The 25,231-nt window shown below is 37.9% G+C and overlaps 2 protein-coding genes and 2 long non-coding RNA genes across 5 annotated transcripts; 2 read left to right on the top strand and 2 right to left on the bottom strand.

Moving 5' to 3' along the window:
- Window positions 1–87: 87 nt before the first annotated feature.
- LOC111331796 (uncharacterized) lies at window positions 88–6,150 on the top strand. The gene is made up of 2 exons (XR_002694952.2): window positions 88–4,581; window positions 5,401–6,150. It is a non-coding gene; the product is annotated as an uncharacterized LOC111331796 (long non-coding RNA).
- A 2,809-nt stretch (window positions 6,151–8,959) lies between these two features.
- LOC111331801 (uncharacterized) lies at window positions 8,960–15,612 on the bottom strand. The gene is made up of 4 exons (XM_022936987.2): window positions 15,474–15,612; window positions 14,908–15,048; window positions 10,824–13,552; window positions 8,960–9,855 (listed from the first exon to the last, which is right to left on the bottom strand). Exons 2-4 carry the CDS (start codon window positions 14,966–14,968, stop codon window positions 9,640–9,642), a joined length of 3,006 nt encoding a protein of 1,001 aa, XP_022792722.2. The 5' UTR covers window positions 14,969–15,048; window positions 15,474–15,612; the 3' UTR covers window positions 8,960–9,639.
- LOC111331803 (uncharacterized) lies at window positions 15,281–24,892 on the top strand. 2 transcript variants are annotated; one of them, XM_022936993.2, is made up of 11 exons: window positions 15,281–15,407; window positions 16,297–17,340; window positions 17,461–17,514; window positions 18,985–19,042; window positions 19,568–19,594; window positions 20,644–20,673; window positions 21,004–21,042; window positions 21,751–21,824; window positions 22,427–22,503; window positions 23,226–23,290; window positions 24,286–24,892. In XM_022936993.2, exons 2-11 carry the CDS (start codon window positions 17,298–17,300, stop codon window positions 24,338–24,340), a joined length of 522 nt encoding a protein of 173 aa, XP_022792728.1. In that variant the 5' UTR covers window positions 15,281–15,407; window positions 16,297–17,297; the 3' UTR covers window positions 24,341–24,892. The 2 variants fall into 2 exon arrangements, with proteins under 2 accessions (XP_022792728.1, XP_022792727.1); XM_022936992.2 differs by having other exon boundaries at window positions 15,285–15,407; window positions 18,982–19,042.
- Window positions 20,399–24,287, bottom strand: LOC148742080 (uncharacterized). Its single transcript, XR_015996574.1, has 2 exons — window positions 23,547–24,287; window positions 20,399–21,085 (listed from the first exon to the last, which is right to left on the bottom strand). It is a non-coding gene; the product is annotated as an uncharacterized LOC148742080 (long non-coding RNA).
- Window positions 24,893–25,231: the final 339 nt, after the last annotated feature.

The following is a 25,231-nucleotide window of genomic DNA, read 5'->3' on the forward strand; positions in this document are numbered from 1 at the left end:
TCATCGCTTAATCGTTGCGTAGTCGGAATCACTGTGCGTGTCGATCGTTGCTATTTTTGAATCGCGTCCACCCAGCGGCAGGTAAGCTACAGTTTTTGTAATGTTTTCATTACTAACCAGATGGGTTAAACTTGTGTAGTTTTCGAGGATTGTATGACTGAATTTGAAACTCTTTTTGGAGGTGAAATTATTCAGTGTTACTCGTGAAGGTGGAAATTATTTACCTCCGACCTCGTCAGAATCATGTTCTGATAGATTTGTCGATTGCAAGAACGTTCGGGCTGCAGTGATTACCATCATATTACTCAGTTCTCGGAGGCTGTTCTAAGTAAGAGTGAAAGCTTGTTTTACCACTGTCCTGTGTACGTTGTGAAACTAAGTGAGTCGAACACGTCAAAAATAGAGCTCACAGCTGTGTTAAAGTTAAGTTAAAGTTGAAATGTTCTTCAGTGAGATCAACAGTCAGGCAACTTTCAAGGACCACAAAGTTTTGAAAGAGAAAGAGAAATGACAGAGAACCAGTAAACGTCAACAAAGTGTTTGCTAATTTGAGAAAAAGTTCAGTGAGGAAGAAAGGTAAATTATCTCCTATAGAGGTCAATTCTTAACACATCAAACCTTGTTAACATTTCAAAGAATTTTTAGGCATGGCTATAGTTATTCACATAGGGAGAAGCAACAGTTTCATTAACAAATATTTTTGTGATTCTGTGAAAAATGTTAAATATTGCACAATGCATTTGCCTTAAAAATTGTTGGTCTGAATGGATTCATGATTAATGTCTGTCTAGTGACTGTGAAAGAGAGTGCCCTTCTTAAAAGCCAGGCACAAAAACTTCTGCTGGTGTACAAAATAAAGCAGAGAATCTTTTAACAATTAGATATACGCCCAAAATTTCAGATTCAGAACACTAATTGAAGGTGGAGCAGTTTTTTGTTGTTAAAAGAAAGTTGCTATCATCAGGCAACATTGAATTTAACCCAGGTCCTCAGCCATATACAGGAATAGTGCCATTAGAGAATGTTCTCCAGGCTCATAATGGCAGTAAGAATACATCAACTTGGACTGTGTCCATTAGATGTAGGTGGTGTCAGTAACTGTTTCTTCAGAGCAATTTTACATGAAATGTTTGGTGTTCCTGATTACCAAATGCACATTCAGTTGAGTAAATGAGGAGTCATACGGAACAGTTCATCGAAAGTAATACTGAAAACTCATGGATAAAGTACTTGAAAAATATGTCCAGACAAGGGACTTGGGCGTATGTCCTTGGAATACATTCAACTGCAGATTCTCTCCTTGTGAGAATTTATATAACTGAATCTCATAGTAACTTTGCCAACACAACAATTATTAACGCAGTTACATGTCAAATTGAAACAAATCTTTTTATTGGTCATGTTAATGAATTTCGCTATGTATCAGCAGTTCTTGAAGTACCTAATACTGAACAAATGTTTCGTGATAGTTCATTAAACGCTAAGGCATTTGATGATTATGTAACTGGGAAGACAGCACGTGCACACTCAAGGGAAGTGAGAAAACAACAGACGTGTGCCATTTCCTTAGAAAATTATAACACCTACCTGCAACATTTGACGAGACAAGGGGGAAATGGTGTAAAAAATGTCTGCAGCATTGAAACAAGTCAGAGCTCTAGTAACGAAGATGCCATACAAAAAAAGTTAAGACAAGCTGCCGGGAAAGAATATGATAACAAAAGAAAAACAAATGAGTCTGATGAATCCAGAGAGGCAAGATTATTAGCAAAGCATATGAAATATGAAGAGAACAAATTAGGAAGTGCTCAGTCATTAACAAGGCATTATGTCAATGAAGAGGCAATTACCAGTAAACAAAACCATACTAATGAACAAGGAGATATCACATTAATGATTTATGGTGAAGAAATTACTATTGCTAAACATTCTGATAATCTGGAACCTCAGAATGTTGAAAATGTATGGCAAGTGGAGCTCACAAAAAAAAAAAAAAAATATGTATAATATACTATTTGAGAGAATTAATGAAGAAAAAGAGTAATGCTGTGAAAACCACACACAGTTACAGGGCTTGACTCTAACAGTAGCCAACTAGCCATGGGCTAGTATAATTTCAGTTTTGGCTAGTGGTTTTGGGTTCCCATTGGCCAGTTTGGCTAGTAAACAAACTGAAATTGTTATAACATGTTGTCACTAGCCACTTGACTTGTAGGTTGAAAAGTTAGTGTTGAGCCCAGAGTTAAAAGCAAGATGCTGCAGTAGAACTTGATACCAAAATAATGAGTCCAAAGAATAAGGAAAAATTAAGAGTAAGAAATGTAACACAGATACTGTACAAAGTTTAATTTGCGAGTTTCATGATATTTTTTTTAAAGGTCCTTTCTAATTTTGCACTTGTTGTGATCAGTTGCTAATTTATAGACACAGTGTCTGTCTTGCTGAATCAGTTATTGTCCCCAGAAATAACCAAGTATTTACTGAACAAAACTAGCATTTAGGATATTTAGGATTGCTGTGTCTAACATGTTACAGCTACTTTAAAAAAGTTAACTTCCCCCATCTGCAGCAATAAATGGATTACAATTTCCAGAAAATCCATAATTTTTTTAACTTAAACAAGTTAGAATATAGATTGTTAGCACCAAGGCTTGTGTTTCAGAAGGTGATGCAGGCACTGAGAGGAAAACAGCTGAAAATCAGTTGAAATATTGTCAGTGAAACTACAGATGTTAATAATACTGTAAACATGTTATCCAGGTTACCAAATGAAATGAGCTTAATTAAAGTGAAGTAAAAGAAGTCTATAGTATAGAGCTCTGCCTTGTCTTTGAAAGTAAGACCTCATTTGTTTATTCAAGCATCCAAATAGCCTAAAGATAATAGCATTTTATATAAAAGAGAGAGAATGACACTAAGTCAGAGTGGTACCATAACTCTTTGCATGAAACTGATACTGAACAAGATCAAGGAGATTCTGATGATGATGCTAGTTTATTCACAAACAGAAATGAAAATTTAATAGAAAGTGAAGGTGAAAATGAAGATGACTGGAGTAAAGATGATGTAGAAATACCTTAAGGAGTTTCGAATACTTTTTTAACAGCTTCTGATTTCTGGATTACACAGATCTTAAAAATATTTTAAATGTTGCTCCTCATGGAGAAGGTAATACACCTCTTAGTATAGTAAGGATGCACATTATGAAGAATTGGCGTATCCAGGGATATTTCTAGGACAACCACAAAGTGATAATAAAAAGCAAATTATTGGTTAGTATGTACTATAGTGACATTTGTAAATCAGAATTGTGATCATCAGATCAAAGGACTGCTAGATGTGTTGAAGATATATTCTTCAAAACGAAAAAGTTGTAGATGAAGATTCTATTAGGAAAGGCCTAAATTGCTCCTAGGAAATGTATGCTCAATAACAAAAATCTAACTGCTGGAAAATTGAAGCAACAGCTGGGTTCACTTGTTGAGGTATGAAACAATGCTTAATCTGATCTTTTATTTGACATTGAAGAATTCAAGTTCATGCATGCACTCAAAACCCTCTAGGATCTCTGAAAATTTCAGAAATGCATTTGAGAAATGTTAACATAATGGACTTAAAACCTAAAATGTTTTCATGAAAACCTGTAGATCTTTTGTGTGGTATGCAGGAAGGTTTCACTATTTTTCACTGTCTGCTTTTATTGGAGAGCTGATAGAGAACCAAGCCAGCATTCTAAGGTATGTAGCTTCCACTTCAGAGATGGATTAAAATCGGCGAGACCTGAAGTTTTTTGAGCGAAATGCTCACAAACTGTTTCCTGCACAGGGAAATCCTACTAAAAAAAAAAAGGAAACTTGATTCAAAGCCTGGTGTATCTGCATTCTGTGACTTGGCAACTACTGAGGGAGAAAAAATGACAGAGCAAATGCAAATGAGAGCAACTCCACTGATCTAGTAATACTGGAGGCTGAACTGGAGTTGACTCAACAAGAGCTATATTCTCATCAAGAGACTAAGCAGTATTAGAGGACACACTATTCTGTTTCAAGTTTGAGTTCAGAAGTCATTAGAGTGGAAACAGGGCTCCCTACCAAGGAGGTGTTTACCATTTTAGTGGAATATACAGCTCAGTTTAAGGAATCAATTTCTTACTATGCTGGGTGGAAAGTCAAGTCAATGGTATTTGACAATCAAATCTTTCTAACACTTATGAAGTTGTGTCAAACTACACCAATCTGCACCTGGCTCAACTATTTTCTTGTAGCAGCATTGCAACAATTTCTAACATTGCCACAACATTCATACATGTCCTCCATGGTCTGCTTTTTGATGATTTAATGAAAACAATCCCTTCAAGAAGCAAAGACAAGTTGTGTTCACCATCATCATTTTCCGCCTACTCAAGTTGCAGAATTATCATTGACTGTACTGACATCAAAGTAGCAACACCCAGCCTTATGTGTCAGCAAAATGCAACCTACTCAAGTTACCAAGGGATGAACTCATTTAAAGTTTCAACAGGAGTAGCACCAAATGGAGTACTGACCTATGTTAGCAATCTCTACCATGTTTCAATCTCTGGTAAGGAAATTGTGTGAAAGTCTGGTATTCTGAGGCATTTTATTCCTGGTGACCTAATCTTGGCAGATGAGGGATTTCTCGTTCATGATATTGTTCCCAAGGGTATAAGTGGGAACACACCACCCTTTCTTGAAAACGGCAAGTTTACCAAAAGTGAAGCAAAGGTGACTAAATCAATTGCCAGGTGTTGCATTCATGTTGAGAGGGCTAATGCTTGACTCAAAGATTTTAAAATTCTCAGTTTCCCCCCCCCCCCCTTTCTTTAAGGTGTTATTTGGATTAAGTGTTTCAGTTATGCGCAGCTCTTGTGAACTTGCAGTACCCTTTAATTAAAGGAAGGATGTGAGGGAACACATTTTGACTAATCAGGGTTAGCAATTATTATGAACTGAGGTAAAAGAGTGAACATTCTTATTCTTTTTCTTAAGTGAATTACTTGAATGATGTTAGATGGACAAAATGTTTTAGTTTACAAACAGATTTGTGAACTTGCTATTCCTTTTTTTAAAGAGGGATGTGATGGAACAGATTTTGAGCATTCAGAATCAAATAAAGTAAAAACAAGTTGTTTTTAACAGAATGTGTTTAAAATTCGCCTTCAGTTATTTTTAGAAAGAGTTCCTTTAAGTAAAAATCTCTAAGTTGCTGAACTTTCTCCACCCAAGAATCTTCCCGTTGGATCTCCAAAATAACAAAGTCCTTAGATGTCCAAACTACAAAGTAGCATTTATTTCGTTTCGTAAAGAACATATGGCCTTGGGAGTGGTGCTAGTACACATAGTCTTCTTTTAGTTGAATTTTTCCATCCTTCTTTTCCAGGCAGAAGTATCTTCTTCTCAGGCCCCCTCAATTGTTAAGTTTCTTTGGGTGTGTGGGCACTTTGCCCCCAAAACACTGTCATCTTCCACCAGGCGGTCTGGAGAAGCTCCAGGGAGTCCCGACTCGTCTAGCCAAACCCCAGTCTCCACCACCCGCAGGCCAGTTTTTGATGTGAGTGCTTTCAGGGCTTCTGGCTCATTTGTAACCCCACTGTACAGCTTTCACTCGTAATAAGTCATAGTCACCAAGAAGCCGTTTGAGAAGAGAGGGTGTGTCACGTTGCTGTACAAAGAACACTTTAGAACATTATATTACTTTCTGTTTTCTTAAAATGTAGCCTTGTTTCGTTTTGATCAAGTTGCGTGATTATAAATATCCATTTTGGCTAGCCGCACAAAGAGTTGTTTCAGTTTAGTTTCCTTTACGTCATAGAAATATATTAGGCCTTTTTTTACGCGAACGTTTTAGTTTTAAGGAGTTGTCCCTGGAGCAAAGAGGAGTTTTATAGGAGTCTTTCGGAGTTTTTTCACAGCTTGGAGTTTTCTTATGCCCGGAGTCAAGATCAGACGTAAGTCACGATCGTTAAGTTTCTATTAGTTTTTAGTTGTGTTTCCTGTCTTCAGATTTGCAATTTAGCTCGTTTCCCTTACGTAAACAAATCGTGCTTTCCTTTTAGTTTTCACCGCAAGTGTTGTAACAAGTCGGCTAGCCTGTTTACATGATTTAGTCCAATAAACGTGTGTAAGAGTCTCCTGCCCGCCCTGTACTTCACTGTGTTAACCTGGCGAACCCAATTACGCTGCACCCCGCGTCTGCTGTGCTGGGAAAGCGACAGGGTGTCACTCGTTTAGAATTAAAACACACCCAAAATTACTTGGCTGTCAGTAAACCCCTACATCTACATCTACTTTATTACCCTTCAACGCTATTGCACATCAAGAAGAGATAAAAGAATAAAAATATAAAAATATAAACATAGCTAATAAAAATAATAAATAAATAAAATATGTAATTAACAGTATAGCTATGCTTAAACTTAGAAAAATTTGGTACTGCAAAAAGCTGAATAATTAAGCGATCTAGTTCCAGGTGATAAACAGTTCCAGTCCCTTATAGTTCTCGGAAAGAAACTATACTTGTAGTAGTCATGATGTACAGGTGGTTGAATAAATGAATTCGTCGAGTAATTTCTAGTTTTCCTAATAGACAATTGATAATAAGACGGGATAGGCAAAGCAATACTATTGTTCACAGATTTATGGAAAATTTGTAAACGATGGGATTTTCTTCTCTCGCTTAGTAAATCCAAAGATAGGGATTTCTTCAAATTGGACACGCTTGTGTTATAACTATAATCATGTTTAATAAATCTCACAGCGCGACTTTGGATAGCTTCTAGTTTCTCCACTTGATTCTGTCTATAAGGATCCCATACTGCAGACGCATACTCTAGATGTGGCCTGACAAGTGAAACATAAGCTGCACGTTTAGTTTCTTCAGAGCAGGCATACAAGTTCCTTTTCACAAACGCAAGTGAAGAGTTCCCCTTTTTAGCAATCTTGACCACATGAGTGTTCCACCGCAGATCACTAGACAGCAAAACACCTAAATAATGATGTTGTCGAACAGATACCAGGGTTTGGTTGTAAAGAGTGTAGCTTTTAACAAACGGGGATCTACTACGGAAAACAGACATTTTGTAGCATTTAGAAGGATTGAACAGCATCTGCCACCTATTAGCCCTTTGGCCTAGCTTGTTTAGGTCTCGCTGTAAAGCCAAGGTGTCATCATGATGAGTGATTTTATGATACAATAAAGCATCATCAGCAAACAATCTTCGTGTACATCCTAGCCCATTTTGCATATCGTTAATGAATAATAAAAACATTAATGGACCAAGTACCGTGCCTTGAGGTACCCCTGAAGTCACATCAACAGATTTTGAACTCACGCCATCAATTATGACACTTTGAGATCTACTAGTGAGCCAAGATTTAACCCAAGTAAAGGCGCTTCCCTGAATGCCATAAAACTGCAATTTGCTGATGAGGGGTTGATGGGGAACTTTGTCAAAGGCTTTACTGAAATCCAGAATGATCATATCCATTTGATCTCCATGACCTAAGTTCTTGGCCAGGTCTTCAACAGCCAGAATCAATTGAGATTCACATGAATGATTTTTTCGAAATCCATGTTGGTTCGCAAATAAGATGTCATTGTCCTCAAGATGGTGCACAATGTGCCTATAAATAATATGTTATTTAAAAGAGCATTTCTGAACCTCTAGATTTCAAAATTTTTGGGGGAGGCATGTCCTCAGACCCCCCGCTAGGGGGGTCTGAGGGCATTTTGATCATTGGCCAGGAAGGATTCTCTCTGTCCTGCAGTTAGGTGGCTAACTTCTTTAATTGTTGGCCAATCCAGTTTGGCTTTATTCTCCAAATACTGACGCTGCCTTTGGGTGTCTGGTAGTTGCGGAAATTCTTCAGAGAAAATCATCTCGTCGATAGTAACAACAGGCAGGGGCATAGACTGGTTCAGAGGTTCAGGGCTCATGATCCAATTCAGTCCTGTAAACTTTCCATAGCTTTGAAGGATCTGAAAAAGTTTATTTCGATCCTCACGAGTTGGTTCTCTAAGAAGAGCAGTGTAGCCTGGCTTTGCTGGGGAAACATGTTAGGACCTGATGGGAGCAATGTGTTGGTGGCTTACCGTTTCCTCCAACGACACTCCACGTCTGTTCTATTTAGGTTGTAGAAACCATGTATGGACAATGCAGTAGGATGGCTACGTTTGAACTTTCCTCTCGGACAGTCGCAATCTGTGGATTTGATGTTCTGCTCCTCGGCTAGATAATACCCCCCCCCCCCACACACACACACACACACACACACACACACACACACACACACACACACACACACACACACACACACACACACACACACACACACACACACAATTGGTGACTCTAAGCGAATTACTGATGGGTAGCCATGACTAAACGAACAGCTTCTTTGGTACCTGCACTCAGATTCCGAAAAATTCCCTCCCCATATTGCATAAACGAGACGGAATAAAGAGAATTTGTCACCAGGGGCGTTGCTAGATCTTTCCTTAGTGAGAACCTAAAGGGCGTGAACATCTTGAGAAATCTTGAGCAAGGCTGTAGCCAGACTTCAGGACAAGACGAGGCAGTTTTCAAGCGCCGAAGGCGCGAGCCGCTAGGGGGGGTCTGAGGGCATGCCCCCCCCCCCAGGAAATTTTGAGATCTAGAGGTTCAGAAATGCTCTTTTAAGAATTTTTCGTGGCATTTTTCTTCAGAAAAGTCAATCTTCGAGAAAAAATTTGTAAAAAAAGGCCAAAATCAAGACAAGGCAATTGCCTCGTCTTGCCTCATGCTAGCTACGGCCCTGTCTAAGGCACGCTCTCTCTCAGTTCAGACGTTCACCACCCAAGACAGGAACCAGTTTGGTGTAAGAAATGACTTGTGTGTCACCGTTTACACAATGTATGCTTTTTACCGCAAAATGACTGGCGAGCTCAAGTTGAGCTATACTTTGCGTTGATTCTTAATATTTAATTACTGGTTAAAGGAACTCCACTTTATAAATCTTTTTCATTTTATTTTCATTATCTATAATTATGCTTTAAGTCTACCCACACGCTGTTATGCTTCTATGAGGCTGCGCCCCTGGCTCCCTAAAATTTCCATATGAAGGTTCTGTATACGACTGAGAACCCTATCACCTTCTGAAAACGTTATCTGCTCACTCCAGGAACAAAGTTTAACAAGTAACTTATCTAGAACTACATTAAAAAGGACAACAAAAGCTAAAACGTTTATGTTGCCCTCTGAAAACATAAAAAACGATTACTTCCTAGCTAGTCATAAAGAACACTTTCCATCGATCGATGGTGATCAGTTGCCGCGCAACTCTTTTTCTGTATCCTTCGGTTAACGCAGATGAATGTTCACGTCTTGTGCTCCAATAAGACAGTTCTGCTTAAAAAAAAAAGCAAAAGCGCAAAAGCACAGCCAATAAATTTCATTATCCCTAAGCGCGGGAAAATCTTGCACCTGGTTGGTTACAATTTAGCGGGTCAAAGGCAGGCGCTTTTGTTTTGTTTTTTTTTAAAGCTGATAACAAAAGCAACATCATTGGCTTACTGAATGAAACCAAGAAGGGAAAATTTTGATTGTCAAATTGCTTAAATATTATTATTAACTAATTAACGTCACACAGGACTCATTTTTTTGACGCCCGGTTTGCAAAATGGTGTTACTTCGTCTTCATCTTCTTCTTTGTCTTCGTAATTACTGATTCGTATTTTCTGTGAGGCAAGCTCTCCTTCTCCTTCTTCATTATTATTTGGTGAATTGAAGTCGTTCAACGGAATGATATCCCTGGTATTTTTAAAGCCCTCACGCTCTCTCCTTTTTCGGCTGACTCTCTAGTAATTTACAAAGAATGGAAAGAGATATGTATTGATAGCATGTTCTTCTACGTAATATGTTGTTATCATTACGTAAACAGAGTACACACCCCTCCTCGAAAGAGATGACCGTTCTTGACTGTTCTTCATCAACGTTTATGGACTTCATAAATTCAAGCATGCAAAATTTTATACTAGCAACGCTTATACGTCAGATTTAAGGGAAAAACTGCATCATCATGATCTGCGTACTTGGATCATTTCTGTCCACGGTAATTTGTCCTCCCTTTATCAAAATTTGTTTTCGTTGATATGCACGAACTAAAATTTGCATTGAATGGTAATTTTAGTAGGACAACGCAGATGTACGACCCAAGATCAAATTGGCTCTCTCTTTCTATATAGAAAAAACCTAATTTTTATCAAGACTTTATTTGATTAACAACTATTCACTTAAGTGCAGGTGACTAACACTGTTGTAAATATTTGCGGAGGCGCGAAGCGGCGACTGAGATAAATTCCACCGTTAGCCACCGTCACTGAAGAGAATACTTGTTCTAGTACATGCTAAAAACAGTGAGATGATATAACACAAAAAGATGATTATAACTCATTTATTCCTACAACGATTAGGATATTTTCGGGCGTTGCTTAGTGGTGAATAGTTACCAATTATTAAGCGAATGGAATCACCGTTTCATCAAATTTTATCGAATCCTGAACGTTTGGATATCTGGAGCTTTTTCCCCGCAACAATTAGCGCAATGTTTTTCCCTATAAGATGATTCGGAATACGAGCTCATATAACCAGAGTTGAGTGAACTAATCAGAACATTAGAAAAGCAATATTCGGAATTTGAGTAGCCAATCAGAGCACGCCTTCGACGCAATCCACGGTTTTAGTCTAAGCTAACTCGTCATATCTCTCTTGTCCCATTTGCCTCTTTGAGAATCTTATGGTCAAAGAAACATTTCCAAGTACTAACCTTGTAAAGTACGAAGCCTATGACCAAAACCACCAATGCTCCAAACGCTGCCGCGGCAAACACTTTGAGAGGAAACTCGTTCTTTCGTTCCTTTGTCCCTATAACACTCTTTACGTCGACGTCTTCTTCCTCTTCTTCCTCTTCTTCCTCTTCTTCCTCTTCTTCCTCTTCTTCCTCTTCTTCCTCTTCCTCTTCTTCCTCTTCTTCCTCTTCCTCTATTGTGAAGTATGTGATCTTAAACTTTTTAGCTTCTCCTTTATTAATGGCAGCTGACAAGACATCACTAAAATTGTCAGCCGTGGCTGAAGATTCTAACTCCGTGTAAATAAGGAAATCGCACACAATGCTTCCTTTCTTGAAGTTAACAACTTCCACGGAAAGAAAACCAGATATTTCAGGCTTAAAAATATCATCCAAGACATCCTCCAATTCATTTGCTAATTTCATAAACTCTTCCGATGAAGGATCGGTTAATCCTTCAGTAAATTCCATGTTTTGGATAGTAAGCGTCGCTCTCCAGGTTTTACCGGGTGTTGGACTGGTAGGTTTTTCTGGACCACTGGTAGGGATCACTTTTTTGGTTGATTCAAGGTACATCGATGTAGTAGACGACAGTGAAGAAGATGATACAAACTTCGTTAGCGGTGCTGTCGAGGAGGATGAGGATCGAGCTGAAGTGGGAAGAGGTTGTAGGAGTGAGAGGGGCAACGATGATGACGATGAGAAAGACGACCGAGCAGAAATCGACATTATAGATGATGGTGATGCTGACAGCGATGATGATGATGATGATGATGATGATGAGGGGGAGGAGGAGGAGGAGGAAGATGGCGACGACGAGGAAATAGGTAGTGACGAGGACATTGATAACGATGATGATGACGAGGAGGAGTAAGGCAAAGACGAAGATAAAAGTGACGATGAGGATGAAGACAAAGATAGTGATGTTGATGATGATAATGCGAGGGATAATGAGAGAGACGAAGAGGAAGAATAGGAGGAGGATGACGAGGAAGCCGATGATGACAATGAAGATGAAGAAAATGATGATGACGGCGGTAATAATAAGAATAAAGATGAGAAGGATGGCAAAGATGAGGATAACGATTGCGACGAGGTTGAAGACAACGATAGTGATGATGATGACAAAGAAGAGGAAGAAGAGTAGATGGATGAAAATGATAATGACGACGAGGCTGAGTAGGACGAGGAGGAGGAAGAGGAGTAGGTTGAGAGAGAGGATGATGAAGATGGGGTTGAGGATGAGGAGGAGGAGGAGGAGGAGGAGAGGGAGGATGATGAAGATGAGGTTGAGGAGAAGGAGAAGTAGGATGACAGGGAGAATGACGAAGATGGGGATGAGGAGGAGGAGGAGGAGGAGAGGGAGGATGATGAAGACGAGGTTGAGAAGGAGGAGGAGGAAGAGGTTGAGAGGGACGATGATGAAGATGATGTTGAGGAGGAGGGGGAGTAGGATGAGAGGGAAGGTGATGAAGGTGAGGAAGACGGAAACAATAATAATGAGAAGGAGGACGATGATGAGAAGAAGAATGGCGAAGAGAAATATGAGGATAGCGTCGAGGACGAAGGTAAGAATGACGAGGATAAGGAGGGGAAAGATAATGAATAGGAGGACAAGGAAGGCGAGAGGGACGGAGACAAGGAAGATAATGGTGATAAGGGGCCGAACGAGGAGGAGGAAGAGAATGTTGAAGAGGAAGACAGGGATGAGGATGAAAACGAGTCAAAGGATAATGATGACGACGAAGAGGTTCGGGTGGAGTACAAAGACAGGGATGGCGACAAGGACAAAGCCAAGAATGGTAAAGGTGATGATGACGAGGAGGATGTTGACGATGAGTTGGAAAATAAGAATAACGAAGAAGCTGGCGTCGATGAAAAAATTGTTGATGAGGAGAAGGAAGGAGTTGTTAATGATAATGAGGGTAAGGGAGATGGAGACGATGAAGACGATCTAGACGATGTAGACGAAGAAACCAATGAAGAAAATGAGGATGACGGCTTGAGGGAGGTTGACGGATGGGAAGACGAGGGTGATGGTGAGAGGGAAGAAGATAAGGTTGATGATAAGGAGGTATCAGAGGAGACCGAGGAGAAATAGAAAGGGAAGGATGGCCGCGAGAATGAAGAGGACGAAGACAAAAATATTGATGACAAGGAGGATGGAGATGACGAGAGAGACGTGGATAAAGACGATGCTGATGAAGAGGATGAGACTGGGTTGGTGAATAAAAAGGAGCGTAAAGGAGAGAGTGAGGACGAGGATAGCAGCTTGGGTGTTGAAGAGGAAGACAAAGAAGAGGAGGAGGTAAAAATAAAGGAGGGATAGGTGGCTTTAACTTCAGCAGATGTTGTCCCACTAGTTTGCCAGTCACTTTTTTTGGCTAAAGATTCAATTTGATTTATCTGCGTTGATCTGCTAGTCGCAAATAATTCATAGCCTTTTATTGGTCGTGCAGTCAAACTCGATTTTGGAATGAAGCCATCGTTGTCAAAATTTGTCGTTTTTACTGACGAAGATCTAAAAGCCGACGAGACAAACATGAGTTCTTCACTATGGTCAGGCGGAGGAGATGGCGTGCTTGAACGAGTTAATTGGCTTGTGGATTGTATCTGACTATATTTTCCGAGCTGTCCACTTTTGGATTCAATTAAGACAAGATGAGAATAGGAAACCAACGAACCTTCTCGACCAAAGGCTGTGACTCCTACGTAAAAGAACAGCATCAATTGGTAAATCGGTTTTCATATTGAATTAATTTCATGAAATCAAACAAAATCATTCAATAATGTACAACCGGATGGCAATCTTTGTCTTTCTGTCTTTTTGTGATCAAAAGTGGTAATCCTAACTTGTAAGAGAACGTTCCCGCTTCTTTTTTATGTGACCCTACTATAGGTGGTTTGCACAGGTAACAACGGTGAAAGGAACAAATGCTAGTGGACGAACAAAAGGAGCTAATAAGATGTCTATTGTTTACGTTCACCAACATGGCGGCGATGACATAAAGTGCAAACAACCTATAATTACCGTGCAGAACATATGAATGAGCTGTTGTCAAGTGGCGATTAATTTGCATCATAAGCTCCTTGAACAAGTCGCGATTGTTCTAAATCCTGTACTATGTAAGCATTAGTAGCCGGTAATTGCGGAATATTTTGATTCTGTCTCGCCAACGAATTGATTCGTTTCTATATATGAATCTTTGCAGACAGAGCCCCTGTGGTTACTTGTATTTCCATGATTGAATGAAAAAGGAATTAGCCGACACGCGATTATATTTGTCTTGTCTGGTTTTTATGAGACGTTCGCCCAAGTTCTTCGATCAAGTACATCTTAGTTACGAATCCTGCGATTCCCACGCGTTTCTCTCACTGAATTTTTGTCATTAAGCCAGATTCTGCTCTGTATGTATCTAAGACAGACTGTATGTGTGAAATTTCGAACTAGTTTTCCCTATAAAAAGTTGATTCATCAGACACTTAATTAGCGTCCTAGACAAAAAAAAAAATAAAGTACTATTTTCATCGCGACTATAGAGCAAGGATTCATTGCTTGCGACGTGCAACTCACTGACTTGAAAGGGTTTGGCATGGCTTTCTCAGCTGAACGAATTAGTGAACAAGTCTGTAAATCAATGACTCAGTAAAAATATTTTCACAGCTAGCGTCTGAATTTAGTAGTATTCCATTAAACCACGACACAGAATTTTAGTCATCAAGTAGAACCCGAATTTTGGTTCAGTCAAGGTAAAACTTTCATCCTAACAATTAATCATTTCGATTTTATTTGATTCTTTTTATTGTTGCAATGGGTCTAGTTGTGAGCCCGACCAGCTCGACCATGGCTATATTTCCTCTTATTTATAGGAAATTGTGTCGACGAGAGACCTTTTGGTCTAGCTTACTTACTTGACTCATAAAGCTCCTTAACTGGTTATTTAGAACTGCTGGCTGAATTCCCTTTGCATTTGTTAAACGACTTAAAAACATCCTTATGTAATCAACACAGTAGTTCTCTTTCTGGACTTTAACTGAGCGAAACAGTTTTCAGCAATCTTACCTCTGAAAAGGATTAATAAAAAAATTGCCACATTCCAAAGCAGCCAATGGAGTTTTTCCATTATTGAGGGAAGGTCAGATCCGCTATCTGATACAGTCTGGTTTTAGAACAGTTATACACGTAAATTAGTCCACCGTTGCCCTGGAAGACAAAATTCAATCGAGACACTTCAAGTTTTCTCACGAGATTGGAATATAACACCTCGTTGTCTGGAGAACATTTCATTTTCTAACGCAGCAGGGAGCGATTCAGTTCATTGACATACTAAGGGAATTAAGTTAATCTCTTGGTAAAACAAACCATACTTAACAAATCTACCTAGCTGTGTGAAATGTGATCGCTGTTTTGCAAAAACAAATCCTTCCTTTGTATGTATAAGTTTTACCTTAACTAAACTTCCTTATTTAAATTAACCTGAGCTGCGGAGAGGCAACTTCGAAGTCATATTTGGAGGGGTACCAAGAAAACGTGTAAGGGAGAGAAAATATAATCGCTTAAAGGTGCGTTTCAATGCTATAAAATCGAATTGATTTTACATCTTGGACCTCAACCAAGGGATTAGTTACCTTTTATCACCTCGAGCTTGGCATGTGACTTGGCTTTTCTCAGAGGAGTTAGCTGTTAATAAGAAAAAAGAAGTAACTCCAACTGCGTGAGGTGTTTCCGTGCAAAAGAGAAGGAAAACTTGAAGTCGCATTAACTCTGACAAGTATTGCCCCGGGGTAGTAATTACCTCTGAGCGACATCGTGGAGCCTAGGCAATGATCCGTGTTTTGAATGAAGTCAGACCGTGACAAGTGATTGAAAAACTGCAATGACCCCAAAGTAGGGGAAAAAAGGGCACCGTATCAGTATTGACAGCTGTACGAACAATTTTTTTTTCGTAAAATGTTCCATATTTACTTTTAAAAGATTCTATTCAAAACTGTCACTCACAACTTTAAAGTAAAACTAATCAGCAATTAGATTATGCGATAGATTCGCGTGATACTTGAAAAGGGCGATGCCCGAATCAAATATGAAACATCACGCAAAAAAATCAAGAAAGAATAAACTAATTGTTTCGAAAGAAATCTACTAGTCATTCAACAGTCAACAAAAAGACAGGTTCGTGTTTCTATCATATTGTGTTTACAATCACTATTTTTAACAGAATGCATATGACTTAGCCATCAGATTGCAGCATCTGTAGTAGAACGTTACAAGATTTATTCTATAAAGTTTGTACAACAAACTCAGCTCAAAATTTTAAGAAAGCCTCTACTGATTAACGGACTGGCACGAATGAATGAAAGAAAAATTTTATTGCCATGACAACGGGTAATGTATTAGACTAAAGTTCAGAAATACCTTCACAGACAGTTTAAAATCTTCCGTTTTCATTTGTAGCTTATGGTTTGTCCATCATATACAAGGACTGGCCTGGTGTCCATCGCATTCCTCACTCCTATCATCGTCCCAGGCCATGTGACTACCATCTTGGCTAGAGGACTGGAACCAAACTCGTTTGGTAGTTTTAATCTTTAATCTTTAATCTTTACTTATTTAAGATACTTATTAAAGATTAAAGATTAAAGACGACTTGAACCAAACTCGTTTGGTGGCATTTAGTTCCATTGTAAGCCGACAGAGCTGAATAATGAAATTCTACGTCAGAGGGTTGCGGTCAACGATGCGGGCTCAAGTGTCCAAGGTCTAAATGATAAGGGCTGACTTTTAAAACCGAGGAACTCTGTTTTTGTCGAAGGTATTTTCCTATTTCCAGAGGCTTTAAGGAGAAAATTGATTTTTGAAAATTTTTAGGGGGTGTACGGTGTACCAAGTCTTTGGAGGTTGTTCTGTAAAAGAAAAGCGGCAAGGAAAACGACACCTCGAAGCAACAGAATAGGAAATCATTCATGCGAACGACTCAAAATCCGTGCTTCCGCGGCAAAATCTAGCGCATGTGTCTACGTTATTCAGCTCTGTCTTGTAAGGCCACATGGTCAACTCTAATTTACTTGTAGGAAGATTCGCAGGGGACAGCTTTATAAGTTGGAGGTAGGTAACGAAAATTGTGACTTGATTGTGTTCTCCACTTTTCAGCTCTGGTCGCGCCCTAGCATTGTACCAATCTAAGCGCATCTGACCAAATAAAAGACTCTCACCATGCCAGCGACCAGCCATTGATACCTCTATATGAGCCCGCAATACTTTAGATATTGCGCACTCATACATTGAGGTAAGTAACCGCTAGTCCACATGTGAGCCTTCAGTTTGTATATCCTCGATGTGGTCGATGTCGATGTCTGCATGACTCTTTGATATTTTATAATTAAAAAACCTCCCAATAATCGCAGTTTTGATTACGTTACGCTTAATTACAGTTAGCTAAGTATATTATCCAAGGTATGCCGCGGAGTAGAAGTCGTAGCCGCTCTCCCCGCGGCAGAGGTAAGTCTTGAATAACATCTACTACTTGTTTGTTTCACAGCTGAGTAGGAGAATTATTTATCTTAATTAAAGGTATTGAGGCTCGTCTCAGGGTTATGCTTTCACTTTTTATTTTGGAAGTTTTTACAGAACGTAGACGTAGTCGGTCACGGTCAAAAGAAAGAAGAAAAGATGGTAAGTATGTACATGCAATTAATACATTAACTCCCAAGATCTCTTTAAATTTAGCAATTTTCCTTGAGCTTGCTGTTTGCGCATGTGATGTTCATAGAATTTGTTATTAGATCAACCTTTAGTCCCCTACTTGATATCTTTCTTTACTCTCCACACTTGTCTACTCGATATCGTACTGATTATGTAACGAGGAATTCTGTCTTGGTCACTCATAGGAGGTTCAAGGTAAAGTGGGATAATTATGCTTTAGATCGGTTCGATAGACCATCAAGGCAAGAGTACCATATAACCCCATACATTAATTATGCATTCAGACCAGTAGACTTTGTTTTTAAAGTTTTGTTGTGAAAGACAACAAAGTGAAATGCATAATTAATGTATGGGGTTATATGGTACTCTTTCTGACCATCAAAATCAAGATTTTTAAACTTAAAAGTGTCGCCCTTGAATTAGGTTCTTTTTTCTTCTAAAATTTAGAAATGTGATCTTCCTTTTGAAATTAAAAGGAAGAATTGTGTCCTTAGAAACAAGGGCACAAAATAATGCAAAAATTCTTAACCCTTTGAACTGTAAGAGTCAGCCCAGCATCTAATTTCTTCTTACAATTTATACTGCTGAATCAGACATTGAAATCACAAGAATAAAGGAAATGATCGCTGACCTTAGAAGCTTTGATTGTTGAAGGAATTCTCCTTGTTGGTACCAAAGGAAATGTATAGAGAACAATATGGAGAATATGCATACTGATGATAGGGTGCAAAGGGTTAAGTAAAAGAGAATGATTTTGAAAACAAGAAATCTCAGTATTTATTTATGATGTGCAGTATTTCTTGAAATGAGAAATAAAACTTATTTTTTTAAATGTATTTCTTTGATCAAGAAATTTTAAACAAGAAACAAGGACCCCTGATGCAAGAATTGAAAAAGGAAATTCCTTCCTTGAAAGACAAAAATCTTATTCTAGAGTGAGATTTAGAAGTGAAGTGTCTTTAAAATACTCTGTGTCTTTTTAAAATAATGCAAAAAGTCTACTCTGTGAAATATCTTATTAAAATACTCTGTGTCTGGCTGTCATAAATTGTTACATGGGTATCAGATGTTTGTTTACAAATGTCAAGCTCTTTCAAAAATTATTTTGGTTTTTTTAGTGGACCAATAGTTTCTGAGCTTTTAATTACACATAATTTTGTGGTAGGCACAAGCTTGTACATTTTTCCACTAAAAAGGCATCATAATTTTGGAAGTGCTTGGCATTTTTAGAAATAAAGTTCTAATACTCTTGAGACACTTGAAAGAACATAAACAAGAGTGTTTCTGTATAAATTTCTGGTTGCTGGACATGAAATACTGGTATTTTTAAAAACCTGTTTGGCTGCCAGACATGTAGATACAATGACTTGAAAAAGTTGTATTGTTTTTTGACATTATTTTAATTCACCATGCTTCTATTTAACCATTTTCATTTAGTAGATCGCAGACGGAGTAGATCCAGGTCACCAAAGCGACGAAGACACCGCTCTTTTTCTAGGTACCATGAATGATACATTAGGTACCACTCAATTCTAAGGGAGAGAACCTCAATGATATTATTTTTGTAATTGGCAATTCTGTGGTGAAATATTTTTGGCCTTTCAAAAAAATAATAATCTGACTATTCACCAAGCTTTAGTGATAAATAGTTTTGGATGAAGGCATCATTCTCTCTCTCTCTCTTTATTTTTGGATTTAAATGGACCTGGGCTAATAGTGTCATCAATGATTTGTATTAATGTGGAAACCAAAAAGGCAAACATCCTGTCATCTTTAGTTTAGATCCATCTTTATTGAAAAAGCTTGGTTATTAGTGCAAACGAAAGATCACAGTCATTTTCATCTCTGAGGGGGGGGGGGGGGGTATTTCATGGGAGTTTATCAACACAGTGTATTCACATGTAAAATTTTGTGATTAGGAAACAAGGTGGATTTCAGGAGGAATTCAACTGTAAAAGTGGTAGAGTAGAAAGGTTTGATTGTATTTTTATTGAAATTAAATGTTATTCCCCTTTTGTTTCAGATCCCCTTCCCCAAGAAGACACAGAAGGTAAAAAACATTGTAATCTAGAGTTGAACATGATTTTACAGCAGCAGAACTGTCTAGAATCTCTTTCTATGTGAATCTTTCCTTTATGTCTTGAATGGAGTGAAACTGGAGATTCTAGGGAAAATCCTTACTACAAGGATAACAACAAAGATTGTGTGTAATTCAGAAGTGAATGTGTTGAACCCAAACCATGAAAGAGAGAGGTAGACAACCTTGCAAATCCATCATCTCTCTTACTTTATGCCCTATTATAAGTTTGGTATCTCTAAATGCAGTCTTAATATGTATCATGAGGTATCTAGTGTGCACCTGGTCCTTGACCACTTTCCTTAATATTATTATTTTGATTGTTTTTTTTTTTACTCCGTATAAGTAGCTTCTATAAATTTATATTTTTGATTTTTTTCAAATTATCCACTAGTTGAGTCAACACAGAGGGGTTCATGAGGGTGAGAGAGGAGGCTACCTGGGTTGCCCATTACTCCTCTTTGAAGAATAAGTTGTGGCGAAGTTAATACCATATTAAAACACATGATTCTGGTTTGAGAAAACAGGGGAATCAGATGAAGATAGCTTTAACTTTTCCAAACGCTAGATAAAGCTGTGCATTGAAAACTTGTCCTTCTTGCAGCATGATTGCAGCCCCCTTTTGAATAATTTTAGCTTCACACTTGGAAAACATGGCCATGCATGTGGCTAACAAGCTAGACACAGCTTTTAGAGATTTACTTTCAAGCTCTGACTATGTGATTTACTTTGTAGTCCCCCAAGGAGTATATAAGTAGAAACCAGATATTTAAATCGTTTGGGAAACTTAAAAATTTCTTTTAATGACCAGTTCCCTGAAATGGTGTGATATTTTATTTAGTTGAAGTAATAATGGTCTTAGTTAGTACTTTGTGCTTTCAAAACTAGGTTGAGCTCCAGACCAGCAGTTGAGTAAGACTAAAACCCACCAATGTTACAACTGTATACACAAAGTATTTGATCAAAGTAATCATGGCTAGTGGTATAAGTTGATTACTAAATATTTGTTATCTTATTTGCAGATCACAATCTCCGAGGAGGAGAAGGTCCAGGTAATGCAAAACACTCAAACCAATCATCATATCCTGAATCCAATAGAAAGAGCCTTGATAAGTCAAGAGTGAAGGATGCCCTTAGCCATTATAGGGACATACACAAAGATATTTTACACTGATTTTGATATATGTGAACTTTATATTTGCCAATTATGACTATATTTTCATTTTATCATGCAGTGGAACCACTTGAAACTCAAGTTATCAACCATAGGAGAACAATGTTCATCTTTGAGAAGAATATTTCAAACAACAATTCTTTAAACTCTAGTTGTGACTCATTTATACTTGTTCTGTTTGTAAGTTGTTGTTTTATGATTCTGTTAGGTCGTCATCACCTAGACGCTCCAAAAGATCACGTTCAAGGTAAGTGTTTGACCAGTGTTTGTTCCTAGTGCTTTAAAAGCCCCTATAAGATAAATATTTTTGTATAATTGTCAAGATGATATTTACATACCTAATATGTTTAGTGGAGAACTGGTGGTTTAACCCTCTAACTCCCTTGATTGACCAAGACAGAATTTCTCCGTACAGAATCAAGTAGACAAGTGATGAGTAAATAAAAAAAATATCAATTACAGGGGTGTCATTTAATGCTTTCAGCAGGAGGGCAACTGGTTTTCACAAGTAGGCAAAACTTTTTGAAGTGAACTTTTTATATTAAGATAAACTCTCCTCTAGATCGTCAAACCAGGTGGGCAGAACCGTCCTCACAACTGCTCATTTCCCCAGTGCCTGCCCTTAATGAAATCCCTTAATTAGGGGATTATCAGTTGATACAATACCAAATTCTCCAAACTAACATCATGAGAATTGTATAGAAGACAGTATGGAGGATTAGTAATGAGATCTTGGGAGTGAAATTGTCAACAGTTCGTGTACTGGACTCTGGGTATTGAAAGAAAATTTCTTTGAAACCCATTAATTCATAGTGAGTGGATTTCAACCTCCTAATGAGCAAAAGCCAATTTCCTTCATATTGTGATCTCCTTACCTAAGCTTTGTTTCCCTTATCTAAGAATGGCTAAAGTAGTCAGTGATTCTAAATTGGGTAATTGTTTCTATTATGGTCAGGTCTCCAGATAAAAGGAAAACAGATAAAAATGATATCTCAACAGAAGGTGACAATGGAACAGAAGCCGCAGTAGGTATGGACATACTCTTAGACTTTAAACCTCTGACATCAGAATGCAGATTCTCTCAACTCATGTTGATATATAATTTCTTTTTTGGCCAGTGCTGAGAATTTGGTATTAAATCCAAACAATTTCCCTGAGTTGATGCTTTCCTTAATTCTCATTACCTGTCTCTTTTACAGTATTTTGAAATTAGTAATTTAATCACTGAACTCTCCTTGGAGTGAAGGTGTCACAGAGTTGTCATTAGAAGCTAGTAGGTGGCAGAAACAGCTGCTGTACACCAGCCACTTTGTGAATTGTGATCAAAGACAGAAAATAAGTAACTGATTCTTACACCAGTGTCTGGCTAATAAAAGTTACTCAAATATGTCTCAGAATGCAAGAAATCACATTTCAGAGAGTTTTAAATTTCATAATTTTCCAGACCCCCCCAAGGGCATTTTGCTTTTTAACATGCATGCATGCCACACAAGCATAATTCAAATTAGCCACCTACTCAGCTCAGATCATAGATTTTTCAATGACAACCCTGTGTTATTCGATAACATTATTATTAAATTTAATTAAGACATTACATAATTTGGGTATTTTGTAATTCTTCCCTTTCTCAGATGGTGTAGAGATTCCTAATGAAGATGAGGAGGCCATGATGAAAATGATGGGATTCTCCAATTTTGATTCAACTAAGGTTATTGTGATCTTCATGCACCAGTTGTGTTCACTTAGTACCTAATATGGTCAAACCACAATTATCTGCACTCATGGGGACCCGGCTTGATAGTTAGGATAATGGAAAGTCTGGATAAATTAACAATATCCTCTTTTTGGCATGAAAAATAGGTACAGACATTTGTCCATGGACATTATCTGTTCCAAGATGTGAACAGTTTTCTGAGAACAAAGTTTGAGAGAAACTGTGTGCTTCAAGGAACAGATAACATCTAAGGAAAAATATACTTGTAACCATATTTGCACAAAATAGAGACTATTGTGTTAATTTTTCTTCAAATACTTTGCAATGGATGTGAAAAAATGTTTGCAAACAGCTTATTGTTTGCTGTGTGGAATGTTTTCTTTTGGGTGTTCTCTGGTATGATTTTATGAGCCAAAAAAATATTTCCCTTCTTCTGTAACAACCACAAAAGATTTTCTCATCTTGAATATCACTTTTGGAATGGGTGACATCCTTGGACAGTCCTCAGGTTTAGCTAGGGAATATTTAGTCACATGATGTGTTAAGACCAATTGCACACAGGCAAAAATATTTGATGGATCATAATTGAAAATATGAATCTAATTGTTGGTAGACAATGTGACCAGGTAGGTTTGACTGTAAATAGAAGCATTTGTTTGCTGAATGACAAGCTAAATGCTTAGTATATACATAATTTTTATACATATCCTTTCCAGGGTAAGCATGTGGCTGGAGCATGTAATTCAAGCTATACCAGTGTAAAAAAAGCTAACAAATACAGGTAACTGCCTATAAGTTTAAGTCTTAATAATTATGTCTACTTCTTTTTAGTACAAATTTAACCCTTAACTCCTGTGTGTTCAACATGCAATTTCTCCTTATGCTATCAGCTCATTTTCCTGGGAACAGGTGATAGGAGTTCTGAAGTTTATATTGGCAAGAGAATTTTACCCTTGATATACTGTACCATGATTAGGTTGCAAGTTGAAGGAAGAATCACAAGTCAAATTGATGGAGTTACAATAAACCCTTTTCACCTTAATATCAGCATCCATATTCTCCATGCTCTGCTCAATACATTTCTTGGGAACTGGCAGAGGGAATTTGTGTAACAATCTAAGCTTCTTAGGTTGGCCATCATTTCCTATATTCTCATGATCTTTATGAATGATTTAATAAAAGGAGGAAGTAGTATTAGTATAACTGTAAGTGTAAATTAGATGTTGGTGGCCCTCAGGGTTTGAATCATTAACATTCCCTTTGCCAATCTTAGCAGTATGCAAGATGGGTGTTGTTGAAATAGAGCCTTAAATAGGCCTTACTTCACTTAGAACATAACCAAGACTAAATACAAAATGGCGGTCACAGTAATAAATAGCCATAAAGTGAAATCACTGGCCATGCAAAATGCGGGCAGGGCACAGGAAGCCCAGTCTTAACATACAGAACGGCAATATTACAACAGGTGTCATATGTAAACTTTGTAATGGGCCTTGCTCACCATAGAGTCTTGTGGCTCAGTGGTAGGGCATTAAAATGCAGAATCCTTAGGTCTGAGGTTTGATTCCTCATGGGGACTCAGAATTTTTTCTTTCTCCTACACTCATGACTAGACGAAGAAAACATCTTTCTACTATATTCCCCTTGTAAGAAGATGGGATTTACTGCAAATCAAATATTTCGCTCCAAGGAGAATTCTGATGAGCAGATTTTTCTTTGTACCTCTCAGAAAGTTGTGTCAGTGATATTCATTTTGTGTTGTTTTTTCTTCAATAGACAATATATGAACAGAAGAGGAGGGTTCAACAGACCACTAGACTATGTTAACTAGATAGTCCTTGTTATTTTGTACATTCAATTTTCTTAGGGCATTTAGTAAGTGAGTCTGTCATGAGTTTCATCCAAATTTTTCTTTTGGCCAGATGCTGTAGTTAAGTTCTAACAGAAACCTAAGACAAAATATTTTCAATCCTCCTTGTTTGTTGAATATGTTTTGTATCACCTTTTCAAAATATTTTAACTCCTTAAACTCTCCAGAGTTTCTTCCAAATTCCAATGTGTTATGGAAGAAGCAGGTAGAGAAAAAGAGACAAACCTGTCAGCCAAACTGCAACTTTCCTGACTAATTGAAAGAGAGAGGTAGTAGGTGTAGTCAGGTTTGTGTAGTTAAGAGGTTGATATTCTACCCTTTCCATTTGCTGTATTTCAAAATCCAGTTTTTTTGTTGTTGTTTCTGTTTCAAACTGTGGTACTTGTGACTACTTTTTCTTTTGTGATATACGTGCCTGATCTCCTTGTCATAAATTTTTTTCAAAGCCAGCATTGTATACAACTGTATGTTATTTTGAAATACAAACAAATAAAGCACTTCTGCAAGCTCTGATTCCCTGGTCATGTCTCTGTTGTTGGGTCAATTTTGAAAAAAGGTAAGTTAGATGTGAAACATTTACTGTTGAAACTCAGAATAATGTCAACACCCAAGACATTATGATTACCATCATTGCCAATTACATTGGAAATCAGTAAATTTCAGAAACCACAAATGATATAGCATAGTTACTGTCTTATAGAACCTTATAGTTTTGCCATCTTGGATCTTATTGGCCCCTTACCCACATAACATCAATCCAGAAATAGCTCTGGTGTCTAAGGATTTCTGGTCTTTGCAGCTGTTCCAAACAGTGGAGGAGTTGCAGAGGTTGACAGTTAATTTCTGTCGTGG

This window comes from Stylophora pistillata, chromosome 1 (genome assembly GCF_964205215.1).
Source record: "Stylophora pistillata chromosome 1, jaStyPist1.2, whole genome shotgun sequence".
Lineage (NCBI taxonomy): Eukaryota > Metazoa > Cnidaria > Anthozoa > Scleractinia > Pocilloporidae > Stylophora > Stylophora pistillata.